Source organism: Pistacia vera, unplaced genomic scaffold, assembly GCF_008641045.1.
Source record: "Pistacia vera cultivar Batoury unplaced genomic scaffold, PisVer_v2 Contig459, whole genome shotgun sequence".
Lineage (NCBI taxonomy): Eukaryota > Viridiplantae > Streptophyta > Magnoliopsida > Sapindales > Anacardiaceae > Pistacia > Pistacia vera.
In genome coordinates, this window is record NW_022196289.1 from 1,267,130 (window position 1) to 1,291,106 (window position 23,977).

A 23,977-nucleotide genomic window follows, 5' to 3' on the forward strand; every position below is an offset into this window, starting at 1 on the left:
TTTATTATTCAAATTCCTGAAATACACTAAATAGAATATTGCAAATTTAAAATTAAGTAATGCATATTATTATGTTCTACTTACGCTATTTTTAAAATTTTAAACTAACATATGTATAATTAATTTCTTTTTGTGTTGTACAAATTATAGTATTAAATGGATATTACAAAAAAAAAAAAAAAAAAAAGAATAGTGGAAATATTGAAATATACACTTTCTTGAATCTTGAGTAAAAATATTTTATCTCAAAAAGAAATGCTAAATATAGAAATTTTACTTGTAAGAGTAGATTATGAATATTTGATGAAGAAGAAATAATGTTAAATGGAATTTATTTAATGGGATATTAATAATTTTTTTTTGAGTTTATTAAGAAATAGTTAAATTAAATAATATGTTATCAATCATATTAGGCAGAAGTAATTTTCCCACCCCTTGAATGTAAAAACTACAAAATGCCACCCAAAATAATAATAAATATAAAATATATATATATTTTACCATAGAATCATTAATTTCTAATAAGTTATAACATACTTAAAAGGAAATAATTTAAATGTAACGAGCTATTAATATTATTTTCTTTGTAAGAGAAATATGAAATTTTTTATCCCATATATCAATAGCATCAAATCATACCTAAAAAAGTAACAAAATCTTGAAGAATTAGTATTATTTCCCATCAAAATATCATAGACTTAATTATAAATATCTTATATGTTAATGGTTTAGGTAGTTCTTTCATAAATAAGAGAAAATATTAAAAATTCCTCAATCTCTTTGGTGGTTCTACATTTACTCTTTGTTTTGATTGGCACAGGTAAATTATAATTTTCTAATTATTGTTTTTATTCAAGTTTTTAATGATGAAGTTGTGGAAATTTGTCGATTCCTTAATTGCAGGCAGTGAGAAGATGGAGGTGAATGGTGCTGAGTGTAAAGGATCAATAATAATGAAACCAGGGAGACTTTATTTCCAAGAATATTGTTTGGAGGATTGTAAGAAGCAATTTGGAGCCAATGCTTAAGGAGAATGTGGTATAATGATAGACTGTCAATGTACTTATCCCTGTTAACTATTTCCAAATTATCTGTTTTAAAATAAATAAGAGATGGTTCCTCATTTCCATTCCAAAGCTTCAATGAACTCTCCATGCAAAACCCAATTCTGAAATCAATGACAGCAGAGTGACCAAATCTGGTTTTTGGTCAGCTGCTTCCATAGCGAAAAACAATTTCGACGCCACGCCACATCCATGTCCACTTTCTCAGCATACTCACTTATCATAGCAGTTCAAGAAACACAGGTTCTGTCATACATTCCATCAAATAAAAATCTAGCAGAATCAATATCTCCACACTTGGAATATATTGAAATTAGTTTATTAATCACAGATATGTATAGATCACTGGAATATATTGAAATTAGTTTATTAATCACAGATATGTCTAGATCACAGCCCATTTGATTTCCATGACAATGAATCAAATTTTCATATAATAGCGCCTCCTGCTGCACACATGATTAAAGTAAGCTAACAATGGTGCTAACATCGAAATCCATCAAGCATCATAAATTCATAGAAAGAAAGGTCACCTGTTGAGAAACAGAGGCCTCAGCAGCTGCAAGCATAGAACCTGGAATACTGTCGGTTACCAGTAGCAGCAATTATACATGGCTCAGCTTGTTGTAACAGCCATTAACTTTGAATTGAAAAAGTTAAGAGAAAACAATAATGAACAAATACTAAATAAATGTATATTTCGTCTTGAAGGAAACACATTCCACTGCTAGTTTAGCTGGGGAAGCTAATATTGAAAATTACAGCAACCAAATCATGTTTTCTCCCTCAGAACTGTTACACATGGATCATAAAAGAGTTTAAGAACTTGTCATATATCAATAACTGTACAAGAAATAAAATTCAGTACTCCTCATTGACCTTGAGTGCAATCACCACAAGGACTCCAACCATTTTACTTCATCAAACTCTGGTTTCTCTTCTGATATTTTCTCAGCCATCTGCTCCATCAAAGCTACTTTCTCGTTTCTCTTCCTAATCTCACACTGTCTTTCATCACTTGCCATCTCTTCCAAACTCATATTGATAAGTCTCTCAGGCTTCATCTGGATTGTTTGGATCCTTTACATTGAATATAATTGATCTGTACTTGATTCTTTTAGCACCCATTGTACTGCCCAATCTTCTTAAAGATCTCTGATTCGACTGACACTGCAACAGCAACTGGGTCACAAGCCTTTACACGCTCTTTAGTCTCTTCATCAACCTCCTTGGCAACTCTCCATAATGCCTGTAGAAGAATATCACGAACCTTGTCACGTGAAGCATCATTAAACTTGAATGATGCCTTCTGCTCTTCTTCACAATATTTACAAGGTTCCTTGGATGGTTTGATCTTGATCTTCAAGATAAACTTCAATGGTTTTTTCTCCGCCCCTTCAAGTTTTCTGGAATCAATCTCACTCTCACGAGTTCTTTTCCAGTCTCTTCAAATTTTCTGGAACCCGTCTCCATCTCACACTTAAAAGTTTTCTTCTTAGCCTCTTCAAGTTTTGTAGAACCAATCTCACACTTTGCTTCTTTAACATTATTTCTTGAGGAGTATCGATGGTGGATGGTTGATTTAGTCGATTCAACTCGTTGCATTTTCTTCGAAGAATCAGCATATAAATTTTTGCCTCTGTTTTTAGAAGAATACTCTTTGATCTTCTTGCTCCGTTTCTCCAACAACCACTTTGCCATTCATCGAATCTTCTCTCTTTTATGTTGTCTGAGATGGCTCAGCTGTTTATCTACTGTAGTTGAGACAAGAACATTGCCAGTCACTGGAAAATCCTTCAGCTTCTTCGGTAAGCCTACGCAACGTGATACCTCTGGCCCAATAAAGGAGACACTGTCCATGGCAGCAACAAGAGCTGCTTTCTTGGTGACTTCACACAAAGACAACAACTCTCTCTCTCCATGATCACTGAATTTCTTCTCGCAGTCATTTGTTCGCTGGGATTTGAATAAACCTGAAGGGAAATTTGCTTCAGCTTGAACCTTACGAAATACTTAAATAAATAAGTCTGTCTAACTATTGTGTTCTACAAGAGAAAGAATGTAAAGAGAAAGCAGGAAAAGCAAAGAGAAAGAAAGGGATGAAGAACTTACAAGTGCAGAATGTAGAAGATAACTCACGAAGAAGAGGAAGAATATAAGGGTGGAGATTTTAATGATACGTGTTTCCTATTTCATCTTTATAAGACTCCTTTTCCTTTATGGAAACTAACTTTATCTTAATTTCCTTTAACTTGTTTCTTGTACCACAATTAATCCAACAGCAGCTAATTCAATTACCTTTTAAAGCAAACCCCACCAGCATTGCATTCCACGACGCAACATCTCTCGCAGGCATTTCATCAAACAAGAATACGCGTAATCCAATTAATCACTTTCCACATGCATTTCAACCATTGTGGTTTGCACAAAGATATCAGGCAAAAAAGGGGATTTCATGAGGTGGGTACTGATCATTTGTTAGTTTTAAAGAAGGGAGAGCTGGACACAAGCTTTGGCTATGAATGGGAAGGTGAAGTTATCCGAAACAAAGTCGTTTTGTTTCATTTGGCGAAAGAGAAGGTGGTATCGGGGCATGGTGTTTGCTCACAACTTCTCTTAAAATAACCCCAACATCTCAAATTTCTCTCAAATAACCCGTCTGGCCTGACCCGACCCGTGGCGGGTTACTTCTTATGACGGGTTGGTCCTAACCCGCCCGCCAACAAAGGCAGGCTGGGTTAGGCCCGCGATTTTCAAGGTAATGGCTGGCCTAACCCAGCCTGCCAACTCTAACCCACCGGGTTAGACTGCGTGTCGGGCCGGGTTAACCCTATTTTTTTATTTTTTATTTAACTTTTCAAATAAATAATTAACGATTTATAAATGAATAAATGTAATTGTTTTTAGTTAACTTTTCAAATATCAATAATTCAATTAAATTTTTTTTTATTAACATTTCAAATATTAATTCAATTTTAATACAATAAAATTGTAATATAAGATAAATTATATTTATTCATTCAATTGATGAAACTTTAGCATAAGAATGAATTATATTTTATACAAAAGAATGAATTATATTTTATACAAGACATGGAAATTTAAGAATAAGACTTTAGTATTTAATTTTTTTTATATTTTACGTACCATAAAAAATAATAATAATAATGTGTCAAATATTACGAAGTTTTATACATTTTAATATTTATGATTTAGAAGTATAGTTTAATATTATTGTGTAAAATTATTTGTAAGAGTTCAATCATAATAGTTTAATTAAAAGAATTAAAAAAATGGGGGAAACTTGAAAAAAATAATTAATTTTTTATTATTTTTAATTTTTTTTGGGCCAACCCGCCAGGTTGGCTATTGTAAACAAATAACACCCCACCGGGTTGGCGGATTGCCATATAGCAACCCGACCCGTCTCGGGGTTACATGCGGGTTGAGTTCAACCCGACCCGTCTATAAGATGGTCCGGATTGAACTCTCTCTAATGCGAGCTAGGTTAGGGCTGACCTGCCTAACTCGACCCATTTGTTCCACCTTTAGCTCCATTGATTAACGGTTGAAATTTAAAATATTGGTTAACGACGAAGATGAAGTAAAGCTGTATCTGTGACCATTTCTCATTGGTTTGGAGGGAAATTTAAATGTCAGTTGTTGACCTTTAGCAATTTGAAAAATTGGGGTCAAATTAATTAGCAAATTTTATAGACCCCTTTGAGCTATTTGGGAGGAAATTTGAGCAATATTGGACATAGGAGTCATTATCAAAATTGTCAAGTATATATCCTTAATAACATTGATGCTAGGGAATAATATTTTGAGCATTAACACATCTCAATATATATATTTTATATTTTTAGTTAATTTTGGTACATTTAATGGTATAACTGTTGAGGAGCGGTTTAGTACGTTGAATGTTATGATAAAAGAAGATATAAGTAGAGATACTTAATATATTTTAAAACTAAGAGCTAAAAAAATTAGAAAATGAAAAAACCAAATAAACAACGAACTAGTTTCAATTTTTGCTGATTGTAGGATGGGATAAAACAACCTCGATTTTTAGCATTCTTATCCAAATCAAAGTTAGAGTGATTTGCAATCTAACTCAGTATGACCAAAATTTAGATGTGGCAATGGGCCATGCCGACACGTGGACCGACACAGCCTACAATTTTGTTGGCACAGCCCATCGTGGCATGAACGTGTCGTGGGCTTAGGATTTGGTACATGGGCTGACATGACACTACCCATGAATTTAAAAAAAATAAAAAATTTTAAATTTTTTGATAAAAGCCTATGCGGCATGTGGGCTGACCCATGAAGGCATGGCACGGCATGACCCATCAGGCCATGGGCCGTGCCTTGGGCCTTGAGTTTTGGTTGTCTGGCACGGCATGACCCACGACACTGTTGACCATGAAATTTTTGGTCTAGCACGATCCACCGCCACCTCTGGACCAAATCGAAGCCTCGCCTGACATGGAGGCCTAGTGTGGCTTCGGTCTTGCCACGCCAAGGCCAACAACGCTGGCCTTTGGTAGCTACATGGTTGGCCTTTGCACACTGTTAATTTTACATGGTTGGCCTTTGCTCACTGTTATTTATTTATTTTATTTTTTTTTAGTTTAATGATTTTTTTATATTTTATTTTGTGTCTCTATTGGTTGGTTGAAAACTTTTTAGTTGACCTCCTCTTACTTTTTTTCATTTTTAAATTTATGCATCATGTAATTACTAATATCCGTAGTTTTTGTCAAGTCTTACAAATTACGTTTGTTAGCTGTCCCTAAATTGAAGAATTTGAAACTTGTTTCCGTTTTTTATCATTTCAAAAAAAATTTGTATCTTCATAATAGTCTCCCAATTAAAAAATACTTGACCCCCTAGTGTAATAATAAGGTATGATGTAATAATAAAAATCTTCTTACCATTAGTGAGCCATTAGAATTTATATTATTATGAGTTAATGAATATTTATAAATTATCTTTTTACTTATTTTAACACCTAAAATTTAACCGTTAGATATTTTTGGTATTTGAAAAACATAAAGGGCATTACTGTTAGTATCTCTATTTAACATAATTTAACCATGTTATTGGAGTAACATTACTCATTTTAACCAGTGTAACTTTCAATAAGCAAAGGGTCAATAATTATTTGAAGCATCAAAAATCTGAGTTGACCAAGCAACATTATCTCAATATAACCATCGCTGGGTGGCCTAATCGTAAAAGTGTAAAAGAGGATCTAATATGGTCTCCCAAGTTTGAATTCCTTTGATAATAAAAGAGTAAGAGGATGATCTAACATAGTCTTCCAAGTTCGAGTTTCTATAACCCCTAATAGGGGTAGCTACTAGAGATTTTACTCGACCGGTAATTCCAGGGTCTCGAGAGATTAATTGAGGTGTACACAAACTGGCCCAGACACCCTAGGTCATAAAAAAAAAAAAAAAAAAGCACTATCCCAATACTGTAACATTAACATATCGTTCTTAATATAACGAGGTAGGAATAATAAGAAAAGTATCATGAGACAAACTGCCCACTAAGTTGCTCCTTTGTTTTATTAAGCTTAGTAGTCACCATATTACATGTATGTTGATGTGACTCGTTCCCTTCTAATTTTAATCAAAATGACATGTATTCTTTGACTCACAAATTCAAACTTCAAAAGAAACCCTTAATTTATTAATTGCATTAGAATTAATGATATTCTATAGATATGGGTTTCTAAACTAAGTTTTGATCTACTTGAATTAGACAAATTAATCCTCTATCCATTTCCTATAAGTTATAAACTAATAGATGATCCCATCACAATTTGGGGACTAAATAACTAATCAAATTTTATTGATTAATAGTTAATTTATAGTTTATTTTGAAGATTGGATTGCCATTTAAAGACAAATTGCATGTGGCTTGGCAAAGACTCTTCATTTATATATCTTCCTTCCATGACCTCATCCCTTGTTTTCTCTTCAATGTTATGGTAAGACTCATCTCTACTAGCTTTCTATAAAATGGGAGATTGAGGTGGGAATTCATTTACCTATGTACCCTGAAAAGATTTAGATTTAGTTTAAAAGACCAAGGGTTCGTTTGTTTCATTATTTTCTACCTTATTTCTAATCATATTCTCAAAATAACTGTCCGTTTCATTATTTAGGAAATACTATTATATTTTATTCAATTCTTTTAGATCCCTTAAGTTTATTAATTTAATTAAACACCTCCAGAAAAAAGTTTAAAAATTAACAAAAACACCCCCATCCACCCACATTTGCTAGATTCCGGTGGCTATCGTCGAAAGGTGGCCAAAATTTGGTATAATAGCGCACTACCGACTGAATCTTGCCGGTAGTGCGCCGATCTATCATTTTCTGGCCAGATCCATGGCCAAAGATTTGGCCGTTGACGACTAGATCTTTGGCCGTAACTTGACGTCTTGGCTGTCGTTGACGACCAAACATGGCCAGATCTTGCCGTAGATTTGGCTGTAGATCTGGCATTTTCCAGCCAGATCCACGATGGATTTGGTTGGAAAAGGCCACCTTGGTGTACGATTGGCCAGATCTAGCCGGTTGTGCGTCGATATGATGACTCCGGCCACCCTTCGACGGTGGTGGCCGGCTACCAGAATTTAACTGGTGAGTGGGGGTGTTTTTGTAATTTTTAATATTGTTATTACAGGGGTGTTAGTTATTTAACAAAGTTAGGGGGTGTTTTTATTAATTTTCAAATTCTACCTCGTTATTCCCACCCAACTCTAAAAATATCATAAATCCTATCCAAAATACTAAAACAAACAGACCCAAAACTTTGCGTGATAGATGTACATACAACCGGTTAATGAAGGAGCACGCATATGGCATGCACATTGAGGTGACATGGTTTTGTTGGCTAGTTGTTTGCAGATTCGTTGCACATAAGACTTTCTCCGATGAGTGAAAGATTTGAACATGAAATCTTTCTGATAATATTAGATAGATTAAAATTAATATTTCAATAATGTTACGTGTACAAAGTTGGAATGCAAACCCATGTAGGAGTTGATTTGATAATATCATCTTAATTATACGATGATAGACTATGTAAATTAATTTGTCAACAAACTGTTATATAAATTGTGATACAAATTTAAGAACTCTAACAAGAATCTCGCTTATTGCAAACAACAAAAGGGATAAGACATGAAACTTTTGTAGAAGTCAGGTTTGACTATTATATTAAGTCCCAAAACTCCTGGGGGACAAAAATATTCTGAACAAATTCTAGTTTACTAATTTTGACACTAGCAATAGATTGAGACCTTCATGTGCCCTTCAATTGTTATATGCGTTGTTCAATATTTATCATTTCAATGATTTCATCTCTTTTGTTTCTTTCCATATATTCAACTTAAATTAATAGCTCAAAAACAAAACTATAATTGGAAAATTCTCACCAAAGATATGCATCCACTTGTGGCGTATTCTCACATTTATGTATAAAAAATATGCTTGCCAAAGTGATTAGTACAACACATTTGCTCTTGATTATTTAACTCAGAAATGGTCAGTTTGCTGGATGATTTTGCTTCTTTTAATCACATTTCATGGTTGGTAATTGCATCCAAATTTGTAATTTATACAAATCACAGTATTCATTGAATACTGAAAGTTTCAAATGAAATCAAGCATATTCGATCTAGTTCTTGTTATTATATACATATTTTCAGGAGTTACTAGGTCCAAGCCATGGTAGCAAGCTATTCCTATCCCTTCGAGTGTGTTTCTGACATTTTCATTATTCCGTATTAACGCTCTTAATAAAACATATTTTAAATTATATCCATATTAAATTGATTGGTATTTGTATAACTAAAATTTTTTTCTCTCATTCGTGAACATAAAATCGATATTATTCCAGTAACATATATAAGGTATCTTTTAACATCAAGTTTTATTAAATATGTAAGGTTGATACTTAATAATTCATTCACCTTCTAATGAGCATGGATACTTCATTTCTGAATTAATTTTATAGCTTTTAAGGTTTAAATCCTGTCAGCTATTCCAGCTTATCCACTCTTCCAAGTATAAATTATACAATTCTTCACTCCTTGATTTAATGGAGCTTGATCAAGTCCATTGCCTGGTTGAACCAAACTTCATGGAAAATCTCCAGGATTATAGTCTGGAAACTGAATGCTTTTGCAGGAAGAAGATCCCATCTCCGCAAACACGATTCCAGGTGATGAGATTCTTGGCAATGAGAACCTGAAAAGATTGCTCCAGATAGAGACAGAACTCATGGATTTCGCTTCCATTAGTCAAGACACAGTGAGTTCCAGTCCTGGAAGTTCCCTGGGAAAAGAAATGAGCCCTGGAATGGTTCAAGCAAAGGAAGAGAAAATTTTGAAGGGAATCCAGGAAAAGTTGAATGAAGAAAGCAGTGTAACTGATCTCCTGGTGATGGGAGCAGAAGCTGTTGAAGCGCGAAATCGGATTCTGTCTTCAGCCATTGTTGCGAAGCTCAACAGTCTCTTGGAGGATGGAGAAAATGGAGATAACCCCTTTTAATAGGCTGGCTCTGTTCTTCACTCGGGGCCTGTTTTATAAGAGCATTGATGCTCCTGAAATGTTCCAGGAGCCTGTCGCTAAACAGGCATACAATTGCCTACCTTTCAGGTGCTCCAGGAACTCTTCCCTTATGTAAAATTTGCTCATTTCACAGCCAATCAAGCAATCCTGGAAGCCACAAAGGGTGATCAAGAGATTCATGTCATTGATTTCCATATCATGGAGGGGACCCAATGGCCGCCTTTGATGGTTGATCTGGCGTCGAGAAAGAATGTTGTTTCTCTCAGAGTAACGGCCATCATAACTGACCAGGAAAATTCAATCTCTGTTCAGCAAACAGGAAGAAGACTCAAAGAATTTGCAGATTCAATCCATTTCCGATTCATATTCGATCAGATCCTGATAATGACAGACAAAGATTTTGAATCAATCAAGACTGGCCACACTCTGATAGCCAACTGCATGATGCATCAGCTTCACATGCCTAAAAGAAGCTTATCCCAGGTGAAAACTGTCATGAATGGTGTGACAAAACTCTCACCGAAAATTCTCATTCTAGTAGAGGAAGAACTGTTCAGTTTTACAAGAACTCCATCAATGTCATTTGTGAAATTCTTCTGTGAGGCCCTCCACCATTACACAGCACTTTCCGACTCCCTTTTGAGCAATTTTTCCAAGCAGAATGAACCAGGATTAAAACAGATAGAAAAGGAGTTTCTGGAGATCAGAATTCTGGACACTATAAGCCAATTTCCTTCTGGAAATAAAGAGAAAATGCAATGACGAAAAGGGTTTGATTTTATAAGAGAATTCAAGCCAATAACTTTGAGTTTTTACAACATCTCCCAGGCCAAGTTCTTGGTGAGTCTCTTCAGAGGAGGCTATTGGGTGCAAAATGAGAAGTGGAAACTGACTTTCTTCTGGAAATCTAGGCCTCTGACCACAGCTTCCATTTGGGTGCCAATTTCAACATCAAAGTGACAACATAGTTCAAGCCCACCATACTACATGTACTTTGATGTGACTTGTTCCCCTTTAATGTAAATTAAAATGACGTATTATTCATTGACTCACGTATATCGAACTTGAAAATAAAACCCATAATTAATTAATTAAGTGCATTAGAATTAATAATGATATTGTATTGAGGTGGACTTGTACACTAAGTTTTGTCCATTAGGCTAAGTACCCAAGTTAGACAAATTAATCTTCTTATCCCTTTCCTTATAAACTAACAGATGAGCTCATCACAACTTAGGGACTAATTGACTAATCAATTTGTAAGATTAGTAGTTGTTTTATAGTTCATTTTGAAGATTGGAATTGGATTGCCATTTAAAGACAAAATGCATGGGGCTTGGCAACGATTCTTCAATATTTATCTTCCTTTCATGAACTAATCCCAGTAATTATATATATATTATGACTTGTTTTCTCTTTAGTGTTACGATAAGACTCAGCTACGAGCTTTTAATAGAGTGGGAGATTGAGGTGAGAATACACACACACACACACACACACACATATTATGACTTGTTTTCTCTTCAGTGTTACGATAAGACTCAGCTACGAGCTTTCAATAGAGTGGGAGATTGAGGTGGGAATTCATTTACCTACCCTAAAAGATTTGAATTAAATGATAAGTAGAGAAACTTACGTGCATAGATGCATATACAACCACTTAATGACAGAGCATGTATATGATTCATGTACTGATGGTGTGTTTTCATTGGTTAGTTGTATACACATTCAATATATATAAGATTTTCTTCCACGAGTGAAAATTTGAACATGACGTTTTTTAGATAACATATATATCAGATGGCTTAACATTAACGTTTAAGTGTACCAGGAATCTTATCTCTCACGTACAAACAAAAGAGATAAGACATGAAACTTTTATAGACGTCAAGTTTACCTATTCCAATTAAGTCCCAAAACTCTTGGGAGGCAAGAATATTCTGCTTAAATAATAGTTTTCTAAATTTTGACACTAGGAATAGATTGAGACATTCATGTGCCCTACACATGATTTATGCTTTGCTCAATATTTATCATTTCAATGATTTCATCATCTTTGTTGCTTTCCATAGCTTAAACTTAAATTAATAGCTTAAGCTCAAATTATACTTTGGAAAATTTTCACCAGCGATATGCATCCACGTCTCGCCGTATTCTCATATTATATGTATAAAAATATATGTTTGCTAATATGATTAGTATGACACATTTGCTCTTGATTATTTAACTAAGAAATGGTCAGTTTGCTGGATGATTTTGCTTCCTTTGATCACATTTCATGGTTGGTAATTGCATCCAAATCTGTAATTTATTTAAATCTCTTCAGGTTGCCAACATATTAATAAGAAGATATATAGTTCTTAATTTATTTGAGGTCTATGTAAATAATGTCTAAGCATGCAATTAATAAGTCATTATTATCATGGAAAAACTAATGTATGTAAACTCTAATGCATGATATCAATGTAAATTCAAGTGGGTTTCAAATTCTTTCTTTAATCCAGTAAGCAGAAGAAACATCCATTTAGGGTGATTTTAGGATACAGTTGAAATTAGAGTGAGCATTCGATACATCTTATGATGTTGAATCAAAGATTTTCTGAGAAAGTTATGATCAATTCTTTCATATTATTTTTGGGTGGCAAGATTTTCCAATCTGTGTTGGAGTATGTTTATGTAGTTTCCATTACCTTGTGTCATCAACAGTCTTAATAGTACATTTTCTAAATTATATTAGATAGTAAATTCATTCGGTATTTATATAACTAGTGAATTTCTTTCTCGTCCGTAAACCCTAAAAGAGATTTATTTCATTGGTTAAATATGGATCTTTACATTGGATTTATAGATGCTTTGTCACATCATTACACGGTTGGTTTTTTAAAAGGAAACATATAATTAATGAGGAAAAAAATTGACTAAGTGTTAGGTATTCCAGTAACATAAGGTATCTTTTTACATCAAGTTGTTCTATTAATATTTAGGATAATAACTCATAAGCCTCCTAATCAGCATAGATACTTCATTTCCGAATTAAATTTAATATCTTTCAAGGTTTAAATACTGCTAGCTACTCCACCTTATCTACTCTTCAAACAATAGAATTATATAGTTATTCACTCCTTGATTGAATGGAGCTTGATCAAGTCCATTGCCTGGTTGAACCAAACTACATGGAAAAGTTCCAGGATTATAACCTGGAAACTGCATGTTTTTTACAAGGGGAAGATCCCATCTCCAGAAACACCATTCCTGAAGATGAGATTCTTGATAATGAGAACCTAAAAAGTTGCTCCAGATAGAGACAGAACTCATGGATTTTGCTTCCATTAGTCAGGATTCAGAGTGAGTGCCAGTCCTGGAAGTTCCCTGGAAAAAGAACTCATAAGTCCTGGAATGGTTCAAGCAACAGAAAAGGCAGAAGGGGATTCCCCGAAGGGACTCCAAGAAGAGTTGATTGAAGAAATCAGTGTAACTGATCTCCTGGTGATGGGAGCTGAAGCTGTTGAAGCGCAAAATTGGGTTCTGTCTTCAGCCATTGTTGCAAAGCTTAACAGTCTCTTGAGTGATGGAGAAAATGGTGATAACCATTTCAACAGGCTGGCTTTGTTCTTCAGTCAGGGACTGTTTTATAAAGAGCATCGGTACTCCCGACATGTTCCAGGAGCCTTTCGCTAAAGAGACAGACATTTCGCCTACCTTTCAGGTGCTCCAGGAACTCTCCCCTTATGTAAAGTTTGCCCATTTCACAGCCAACCAAGCCGTCCTGGAAGCCACAGAGGGCGATCAAGAGATTCATGTTACTGATTTCGATATCATGGAGGGGATTCAATGGCCGCCTTTGATGGTTGATCTTGCGTCGAGAAAGAATGTTGTTTCTCTTAGAGTAACAGCCATCATAACTGACCAGAAAAATTCAATCTTTGTGCAGCAAACAGGAAGAAGGCTCAAAGAATTTGCAGATTCAATCCATTTTCCATTCATATTTGACCATTTGGTGATGGTAAGTGACAACGATTTTGAATCAATCAACGCTGGCCACACTCTGATAGCCAATTGCATGATGCATCAGCTTCACATGCATAAAAGAAACTTATCCCAGGTGAAAACTTTCATTGATGGTGTGACAAAACTCTCACCGAAAATTCTCATTCTAGTGGGGGAAGAACTGTTCAGTTTTACAATGTTATAACCCCCGCATCAAACTAACCAAAACACAGAGCAATCCAAACAACACAGATCAAACAAACACACACACAAAACACCAAGATTTATTGTGGTTCACTTGTTCAGTTTGAACAAGCTACGTCCACGTTGAGCTCGGGAAACCAGAGAGCTTACTGCACTATATTAATCAAGATTACAATACAAACTTCTACTCCCGATCAAAACCTTTTCACAACCTTCTCAAGAACCCGTAACACCCTAGAGACATAGATCCCGTATCCCTAATACCCTGTGTACCCTAGCACATTCAAATGGCCTGAAACCAGCCACTTGATTTACAGTTACGAGATTCAAAACCACAAAAACCCAAACCCTATAGATACAGTTTTTTGTTTAACAGAGAAGAAAGAGATACAAAATGGTTTCAATCGATCGATTCAGATTGTTTGCCTGCTTATATACCGTTGACCTTCAAACTTTTTTTCCATCGTTGGATCTTCAGCCAGCCAATGATCAGGATTAATCTCACAATTAGCTCAAAACGACGTTGCTCCATTTAATGATGAAACGTTACCGTATAAAGCCATCACACCAACAATCTCCACCTTGATGGATTTATTCGTGACTGTAGTGTAGCTCACTCTTCTTGGATCCTTCATTGCTCTGGTCACTCTTGCCTACTTTATGAATAACAAGTTCAAGCAATGCTTGAACTTGGCAGGAGTGACTGTCTTTGTGCCCATGTCTGTAGGATTATCTTTAGTAGGTACCTTCAATAGGGTTATCTCTTTTCTTGAGATCAAGTCTCTGACAAAATGGTAGCAGACATCTATATGTTTGGTTTGTTCGTGGTACATTGGATTCTTACTCAAATGAATTGCGCTCTGATTGTTAGAAAATATTACAGTCTTCTGATTAGTCAATTTTGCTTCACTGAGAATTCCTTTAAGCCAGATTGCTTCTTTAAATATATCAGCTACAGCCACGTATTCAGCTTCAGTTGTGGATAATGCAACTATCGGCTGTAACTGCGATTTCCAACTGATACAGTTCCACCTAGAGTGAAGTTGTTAGTGAACGACCCAGTTACGCAGCGGAAAACAAAAACATGAACTACATAGATCGTTCCTTAGAACCAAGATCCGGGTACAAAAATCACAGTTTATACAAAATAATCAAATCTTCAGAAAAAAAAGTTCAAGGTTTAAGAACCATACCCACGTTGGAGGCTCCTCCAATTTTATCTCTGAACGTGTTTTACTGCCGACCCAAGTGTAGGATCGAACCGATGAAGTCCACACGAAGACAATCGCAAGGAACTAAGGAGGGATTTGCCAGATCCTCCTTAGCCTTAAGAAACAAGAAGAAAAATCAAAGAAGAACTTTGATTCTTTGCAAAAACAAAATCTGGCATGGGAGAGAGTTTTGAGGCTATGGGTTTTCTCTTTTCAATGAAAAATAAGTGTAATGAAAAACAAAAAACTTCATTTTACAAAGAAACATTTTCTTTTATAGTGATGTTTTTAATTGCCCTATTCCCATATGGAATAGGCTTGGGCTCCAACCCAAACACCCCATGTTACCAAATACTCCCAATTAGATATTTATTTTATTTCATCATTATCTTCAATTAAAATCAATTAATATATATTTAATCTATATATATATATATATATTAACATTTAACAATAATGATGATTTAATTAAATATATGCGAACACATATTTAAACGTAATTTCGTTTATTTAATTTTTCTAATAAATTAAATAAAGGCTATGACCTCAGCAAATTTAATTGCACTGTGAAATTACCAAAATACCCTTTCTCCTAAAAAGATGAAAACACCCTTCTTTCTTCCCGAGTCTTAAATTATCTTCTATGTGTGTGACCTATAAGCTCCTTATCATACTGGTAGTGTATAATATCGCGATTAACACCAATTAATCGTCTTACTAATACACAGACCAAGATTGACCCCTAGCAAGGCATCATGGCCACCCAATAGATTCAGATTCAGCAAAGTAGCTACCTGTCAATGATATGGTTACCGTACAATTCGATCCTTTCATCATATATTATCTCGACAAGACGAAGGCATAGAAATAGTGTCAACCTTCGGTTACTCTCGATATTATGTATTTAGTTTCTGGACCAATGACCTGTATTATAATCTGGATAGAGCAACAACTCAATCCCACTACGGCCACAGTTTTAGTGTCATTGCCATGTACTGAATTGCACCGTAAGATAACTTCTCCTATACCCGGGAGTGATGAATCCTCTGTCAATCCACCATAGTCTTGATACACTCCTTGATACAGCCAATCACCACCGTATTGATAGCTCTGAATAGAACAGCGTTAGGCTAGTGTCAAACTGCATCAATCGGTGCACAAGACGCTCCGGTGATCTCAAGTCTAAGGATCACATGTACCACCATTCGTTAGAGGATTTATTCCATAGACACTGGGGTTACCATCCATATGGAATCCTCTGGTGGGTCAATCCAGTGAACTTGCTGTGGTATATCCGCATACAGTAAGCACCCATGTGTTGCACCAGGTTGTCACCAAACAACCTTGACAAGTGAGATCAATCACTGTCTTTCGACAGGGTTGTTCAACACTATGATAGCCTTACCATATTATCTATGCCTTTACTTCAGAATAATACTAGGGCTACAGACGTTTCTAGAATGGCCACCATATGTGCTCATAGGGTTCTCACTATCAAGATTTGAAACACTTGATACCCTAGTCACGGTTCTACCATTCTAAGGACATATATCAATACATATTGCAATAATAATGATTTACGCGATATAGAATAAAATGCATTTTATTATTGATTAATGAACATTATTACAAAGAGTCAATTCTACAATAATTGATTAGCTCTAGGGCATCTACTCTAACAGAGGTAGTATGTTGTAGTTGATTTTCTGGTGTCCCTGTCACCTGCAAAATCTGAATCTTCAAAACCAACCAACTTAAGTGAAGTAGTCCTTTTACAATAATCCAGTCCAACATTCAATGTGGCATTTACATATTTAAGAACCCACTTTAGAGCAGCCCAGTATTCCATACTAGGGTTAGGCATATACCTACTAAGCAGGGATATTACAAAAGATAAATCAGGCCTAGTACTAATCATAGCATACATTAGGGATCCAATCACATTTGCATATGGTATGTGTTCCATCCTAATCAATTCAGCTTCAATTATAGGGCATTGTGATTTGCTCAATGTGAAGTGGCTGGCCAATGGAATAATGACTAGTTTGGAACCTGCCATCCCAAACTTTTCCACTAATTTATGCAGGTATGAACACTGGTGGACTCTCAGCTCACATTTATTCCTGTTTCTATCAATTTGCATGCCTAGTATCTTCTTTGCGTCCCCCAAATCTTTCATTTCAAATTCAGCACTAAGTTTTTCCTTCAATTCACATATTAGGGACTTAGACTTGCTTATAATTAGCATGTCATCCACATACAACAATAAGTAAACAGGCATGTTACCTTTAAGAGCAAAATAGAAGCAATTATCGTATTTACTCCTAGTGAACCTTATACTCACAATAAAGGTGTTAAACCTTTTATACCACTGCTTAGGGGATTGTTTTAGACCGTACCAAGACTTAAGCAGTAGACAGACATGGTTAGGGGTCTTCTAATTTATGAAACCTATAGGCTGACTCATGTAGATCTCTTCCTCGAGATCTCCATGTAGGAAGGCAGTTGTTACATCCATCTGTTCAAGTTCTAAGTCTAGGTTGGCTATTATGGACAACATTAATCTTATTGTTTTATACTTGACTACTGGGGAAAAGACTTCATTAAAGTCTATTCCCTCCCATTGGGTAAAGCCCTTGGCTACTAATCTAGCCTTATACTTGAGGGGTTCTTTAGCAGTTATACCATCCTTTAGTTTGAACAACCATTTGCATTGAATTACCTTTTGTTCCTTTGGCTTTGGTACTAGGATCCAGGTGTTGTTTACCTCTAGAGATTTCATCTCAGCTTCCATGGCAGTCCTCCATTTTTCCTTTTCCTTTGAGTTCATTGCTTCATCATATGTTTCAGGTTCAATTCTCTGCACTTCAGTACCTACAAGAAGGGTAGTGTAAATGAGATCAGCATATGAAAATTTGGTGGGAATTCTTACCTGTCTCTTGGTTCTATCTCTTGCAAGTTTTCAGGCTGTATTTTAGTGTCTTCTATTGTTTCTGTCTCATACTCTTGGTCTAGATCTGATTATCCAGTTTCTCCCCCAAGTTCAGGAATAGCTTCAGCTTCTTGGATGGTTATAGTTTCTTCAGGGTGTTAGGGGTAGGCAAGAAGCTCCACCTCAATTGGTGTAACCCTAGGATGACTAGGGATCTCTTTTGAGCTTGAAGTAGAACCTACGTCAGTGTTAGTTTCCTTACAAGGAAAAACTCCCTCATTGAATATTACATCTTTGCTCACAATAATTCTAACCCCAAGTAACTCCCTGTCCCAAAGTCTATACCCTTTTGTTCCTTCTTGATATCCTAAGAAGACACACTTAGTTGATCTTGGTTCAAGCTTTCCTCTAATCGAATGTGCATATGCAGCATAGCCAAATACTCTTAAGTGTCTCAGGTTAGGTCTCCTTCCCGTTCACATCTCTTCTGGGCACTTTAGGTTAATGGCAGTGGAAGGGCTCATATTTATCATGTAAGCTGAGGTAGTTAGGGTTTACCCCCAAAAAGAGGTGGGTAGTTTAGAGGTGATAAGTAGGCACCTAACCTTATCAAGAACAGTTCTATTCATCCTCTCAGCCACCCCATTCTGTTGAGGGGTGTATTTCATAGTCCTATGCCTCAAAACCCTTGATCACTACAGAATTTATCAAACTCTTGATCCCAGAACTCTAACCCATTATCTGTTCTGAGAATGTTAACGCTCTTATTCATCTGGTTTTCCACTAAGAGTTTCCATTCCCTAAATCTTGCTAAGGCTTGATCCTTGGATTTCAATAAGTAAACCCACACCTTTCGGTTGTAATCATCCACTAGAGACATAAAGTAACAGTTTCCCCCACAGGTTTTAACTCTCCCAAGTCCCCATAGGTAAAAAATGGATGTATTCTAGTTGACTAGTGGCTAGGTGTATCCCCTTTTGAAAACTGTTCCTATTTTGTTTTCCTAGAATGCAGTTCTCACAAAACTCCAGTGATGAAACACTATCTTGGCCAAACTGTCCTTGATTATTCAGGATATCCATTCCTCTTTGACTCATGTGGCCTAATCTAAGATGCCACTTTTTTGTAGTAGATAGTTTAGTAGACTTAAGCACAGAGCTAAAGCATTTTGGGGAGTCGTTCCCACAGAGTATATAAAGTCCATTCTTTTTCTCTCCTTTCAGGATTAAGTTTCTATTTCTGTAGATATTCAGGCATCCATTCTCTGCCTTATAACTGTGGCCTGATTCATCCAAGGTACCTAGGGATATTAGGTTTCTTTTAAGTTCTGGGATATATCTAACTTTTGTTAGTTTAACCAGTTTGTCAGTGTCAAGTTTTAGAGTTATGGAACCTATTCCTCTAACCCTACATGCATCGTTGTTCCCCATGTAAATAGTTTTTGAATCAGTGACTTCAAACTCCTGGAACCAATCTCTATTTGGACTCGTATGGAATGAACACCCTGAGTCCAACACCCACTCATTAGCAGTGTCAGACATTGACACTATGAGCACCTCAGGTTCATCTAACAAGTTTTTGGTGGATGCTAGATTGTTTTCTGTGTTCCCTTGTTTTTGCTTCTTGATCCATTCAAAACAATTCTTTTTAATATGACTAGTCTTATTGCAGAAAAAACATTTCCTAGTTTCTGTTTTGTTCTTGTTATTACCCTTCCATTTTTTCTTATTTTTATTTCCCTGATTCATAAAATTACCCTTCCCTATCTAACTAGACTCGACTCTGCTTTTGAAAAATAGGTTTGTTCTGTTTCTTTTCTGGACCTTCAATTCTAATTCTCTAGCCTTAAGCCCTGCTATTATTAGATCTAGTTTTGGTACAGTATCAGAGTACTACAATGCGTTTTTGACTACTTGGTAGTCCTCTGTTAGTGAGTTCAAAAGGATCATTGCTAGGCTAGTATCTCCTAGTTCTTCATCTGTTCCTTTTAGGATTAGAGTCATTTTTAAGAATTCATCTCGAGTCTCTTCTACACTCCTAGAACTATCCATTTTATACGAAAATAAAGTACCTTTCAAAAAAGCCAAATTAAGGGCAGATTGTAAAACATATCAAGAGTTGAGTTTACCCCATAATTCAAGTGGAGATTCGATTCCATCTACCTTTCTGAGGACACTGTCAGACAGATTTAAGATTATCAAGTTGTAGGCCTTTTCATTAATCTCCTCATTCTATTTTAGCTTCTCCTTCGACCACTTTTTAAGGTCATCTTCCAATGCGATTGCCACCTTATTATGTGAGAGGAGTGCTCTCATCTTTTTCTCCCAACTCCCGAAGTCAATCTTCCCATCATATTGGGAGATTTCCATTCAGGTGGAGGTGTTTGACATAGTGAGTGATTGATTTTGGTTGATAAGGTTGCAAATTCAAGAATTAAGACTCGTTCTTGAATTTCAAGAAACGAAGAAAAACCCTAGATTTCTACCCTGTATGAAATCTAAGCTCGTTCGATCAGAAAACTATGCTACAAACTCCCAATTTTGTTTTGAAACCCTAAAATTGAGAAACCCCCAAATTTTTTTCGACAATCAAAGAAACCCTAAAATTTTAGATCAAAAAATTGAGACTTTGATTCTTCTCCCTTGATCCTTTTTACTATGCTCTGATACCATTGTTATAACCCCCGCATCAAACTAACCAAAACACACAGCAATCCAAACAACACTGATCAAACAAATGCACACACAAAACAACAATATTTATCGTGGTTCACTTGCTCAGTTTGAGCAAGCTATGTCCACATTGAGCTCGGGAAACTAGAGAGCTCGCTACACTATACTAATCAAGATCACAGTACAAACTTCTACTCTCGATCAAAACCCTTTCACAACCTTCTCAAGAACCCGTAACGCCCTAGAGACATAGATCTCGTATCCCTAATACCCTGTGTACCCTAGCACATTCAAATGGCTTGAAACCAGCCACTCGATTTATAGTTACAAGATTCAAAACCACAAAAACCCAAACCCTAGCAAATACAGTTTTTTGTTTGACAGAGAAGAAAGAGATACAAAATGGTTTCAATTGATCGATTCAGATTGTTTACCTGCTGATATACCATTGACCTTCAGACTTCTTTTCCACTGTTGGATCTTCAGCCAGCCAATGATCAGGATTAATCTCACAATTAGCTCAAAACGACGTTGCTCCATTTAATGATGAAACGTTACCGTATAAAGCCATCACACCAACATACAAGAACTCCATCAATGTCATTTATGGAATTCTTCTGTGAGGCGCTCCACCATTACACAGCAGTTTCTGATTCCACGGTGATCAGTTTTTGCAAGGACCATGAAGTAGGATTGAGATGGATAGAAAAAGAGTTTCTGGGGATCAGAATTCTAGAAAATTTGAGCCAATTCCCATCTGCAAATGAAGAGAAAATGCAATGGGGAAAAAGGTTCGATTGTTTAAGAGAATTCAAGCCAATAACTTTGAGTTCTTGCAACATTTCCAAGGCTAAGTTCTTGGTGAGTCTCTTCAGAGGAGGCTATTGGGTGCAAAATGAGAAGTGGAAGCTGACACTGTGCTGGAAATCTGACCACAGCTTCCATTTGGGTGCCAATTTCAACATCAAGGTGATAACATAGTCTTGAAATCTAGGCCTCTGACCACAACTTCCATTTGGGTGCCAATTTCAACGTCAAGGTGATAACATAGTTGAAGCCCACTTGATTTGTCAACTTATGGAAATAGATTTGAATAGTTTAGGTATTGATAGTTTATATGTGAACTTGTACTTTAGTTGTGCTTTGTGTGATTAGTTGCAACTTGCTACCATTTTTAAGTATATTTGTTAGTGTTCACCAAACTTTATGCAGACAATTGTACAACTATTTCTGCCTTTGTTATGATTAGAATGGTGTGTAGTAAATACTACTATTACTATCTCAACACGATGCACAAAATGACTCATTTTAGAGATGAATTTTTGAAACAAAATTTTGCATTATCTACTCAAAAAATCTTTAAAATGATAAAAACTTTTATGTTGCAATATAACTTATCAATAAAAAAGTAAGAATGTTCGACTGTTGATTTAATATATTCTTATTAGCGGGTTATATTATAACAAGCACTAACAAAACCAGTTTATGCCCAGGAGGGGCCCATGCCCTACCTCAACTTTTAAAATTTTCATGTATTTCATATTTCGTAGATTTCTCTCACAACAACACCAACACATGAATAAAAATATATAATTGATTTTGCTTCTTCTTCTTTCTAATTTGTGTTGCATTTTGAAAAAGTAATTAAGGTTATATGAAATTATGTATTGAGATTTAAGTTATATTATGTCACAAAAGAAAATTCATAAAAAGAAAATTCTAATTATTTTATAAACTTGTTATTGTATGTATATAATAATTTTTCATTATTTTTTTTTCAAATAAAGTATATTTTAAATATAGGTGAATAAATATTACGATTAAAATATGTTTTATTTAAATAATCAATCTTGATCATGGATGTATGTTGAATTTTAACGTACTCTAATTTCCTATTTACAGTAAACCCCTCAATGTATGATTTATCTAGCAAGACCCCATAATTTTCACGGATTGCAAACAACGGCCACTACTGACTACACTACACACGCCACGTGAACGGGGCAGTTTATTAAAAGGCCATCTCAAGTTTGCATTTAATTAAAAGGCTATCAAGTTTTAAAGTGTTAACTAAATAGCCATATTATTGATTAAGGGTAATTAGTGCATTATTAGGATTAATGAAGTATTATGTAATCTTTTCAAAATTTATACTATATTCCCATAAACCCAAAATTGTTGCAAACAAACCCAAACACCTTCCCGCCATTAACGCATCTAGCTCCCTCTGTATCTTCTTCTCTTCTTCTTAGCTTCGTCTACATCTTCTTCTTCCTCTACATCTTCTTCTTCTTCCTCCTTCCTCTACATCTTCTTCTTCCTCATTCCTCTATATCTTCTTGTTCCTAAACCATTAACACTTTATTCTTCCTCCACCATTAACATCTTCTCCGCCAAAGATCCCCCTCCTCCTCCTCCTGACATTTCATCTAAGTATGTGTATCTTCTTTTTACATTTTATATTTAGATTTACAAAGATTTAATAATGGATGGGGTTTGGGTTATGATTTTGATTTAGTTGTTTAGGTTGTTGGGTTGTGTTTGATGTAATGCAAGTTGAAAGGAGTGAAATTTGTTGAAAATTTGTTCTAGGTATGTGTTCTGGGTATGATAGAATCGATTGTAGGTGGAGATGACTGAAAATGTGTTCTGGCTATGATGGATTGCTTAAGCGATCTGGTGTATCGCTTAAGCGATCTGGTAGTCTGGTAATGCAGCAGATAGATCGCTTAAGCGATCTGGTAAAAGTTTGGTGTATAGGAGCAGATCGCTTAAGCGATCAGTAAATGACATAAGATCACTTAAGCGATACAACAGACCATATAAGCGACTGTGCAGATTCTTTTTAAAATATTTGAACCCTTAGTACAGCATTTAAGAATTTTTTTTTTCTTGCATTATAGGTAGTTGGCTATTATTACACATGGGACAAGTTGTTTTGGGTGTTGAATATTTTGGTGAGTGGGTGGAGGAAGAACGTAGCTGGGAGTGGATTGGGAAGAGCAAAGAAGTTATACTAATTGATGTGAGCACAGAGGTTAGTTTTGATGAGTTGATTGATGAAATAATTAGAAGAGGTAATTTGAGTTGCTTGAGTAGTGATATAGTTGTGAAGTATGTTTTAAGTAGAGTTCCTGAACATTATAAGGTACCTCCTGCTATATTAAAGTCGGATGAAAGTGTGAAGTTATATATGATTGATGTGGCCGATAATGGTTCGAGGCCGATTTTAAGGGTTTCTCTTGTAGAAAAACCATTCGAAGTTGGTTCAAAGGAAGGGGATAACGAGGAAGTAGGCGGAGATTTGCCT

General features: G+C 35.5%; 2 protein-coding genes and 1 pseudogene across 2 annotated transcripts; 2 read left to right on the forward strand and 1 right to left on the reverse strand.

Moving 5' to 3' along the window:
- Nucleotides 1-1,773: 1,773 nt before the first annotated feature.
- Nucleotides 1,774-3,420, reverse strand: LOC116144877 (annotated as a pseudogene).
- A 5,845-nt stretch (nt 3,421-9,265) lies between these two features.
- Nucleotides 9,266-10,423, forward strand: LOC116144878 (nodulation-signaling pathway 2 protein-like). Its single transcript, XM_031430298.1, has 2 exons — nt 9,266-9,599; nt 9,795-10,423. Exons 1-2 carry the CDS (start codon nt 9,266-9,268, stop codon nt 10,421-10,423), a joined length of 963 nt encoding a protein of 320 aa, XP_031286158.1.
- A 2,369-nt stretch (nt 10,424-12,792) lies between these two features.
- LOC116144879 (nodulation-signaling pathway 2 protein-like) lies at nt 12,793-21,710 on the forward strand. Its single transcript, XM_031430299.1, is given in 5 exon segments — nt 12,793-12,949; nt 12,999-13,294; nt 13,296-13,846; nt 21,255-21,590; nt 21,653-21,710. Coding segments are annotated over 5 exon segments (1,398 nt in total).
- Nucleotides 21,711-23,977: the final 2,267 nt, after the last annotated feature.

Coding starts and splice junctions, on each gene's coding strand:
- LOC116144878 (XM_031430298.1), top strand. CDS start 9,266: ATGCTTTTGCAGGAAGAAGATCCCATCTCCGCAAACACGATTCCAGGT. Junction 9,600..9,794: donor CATTGTTGCGAAGCTCAACA/GTCTCTTGGAGG, acceptor CTCATTTCACAG/CCAATCAAGCAATCCTGGAA.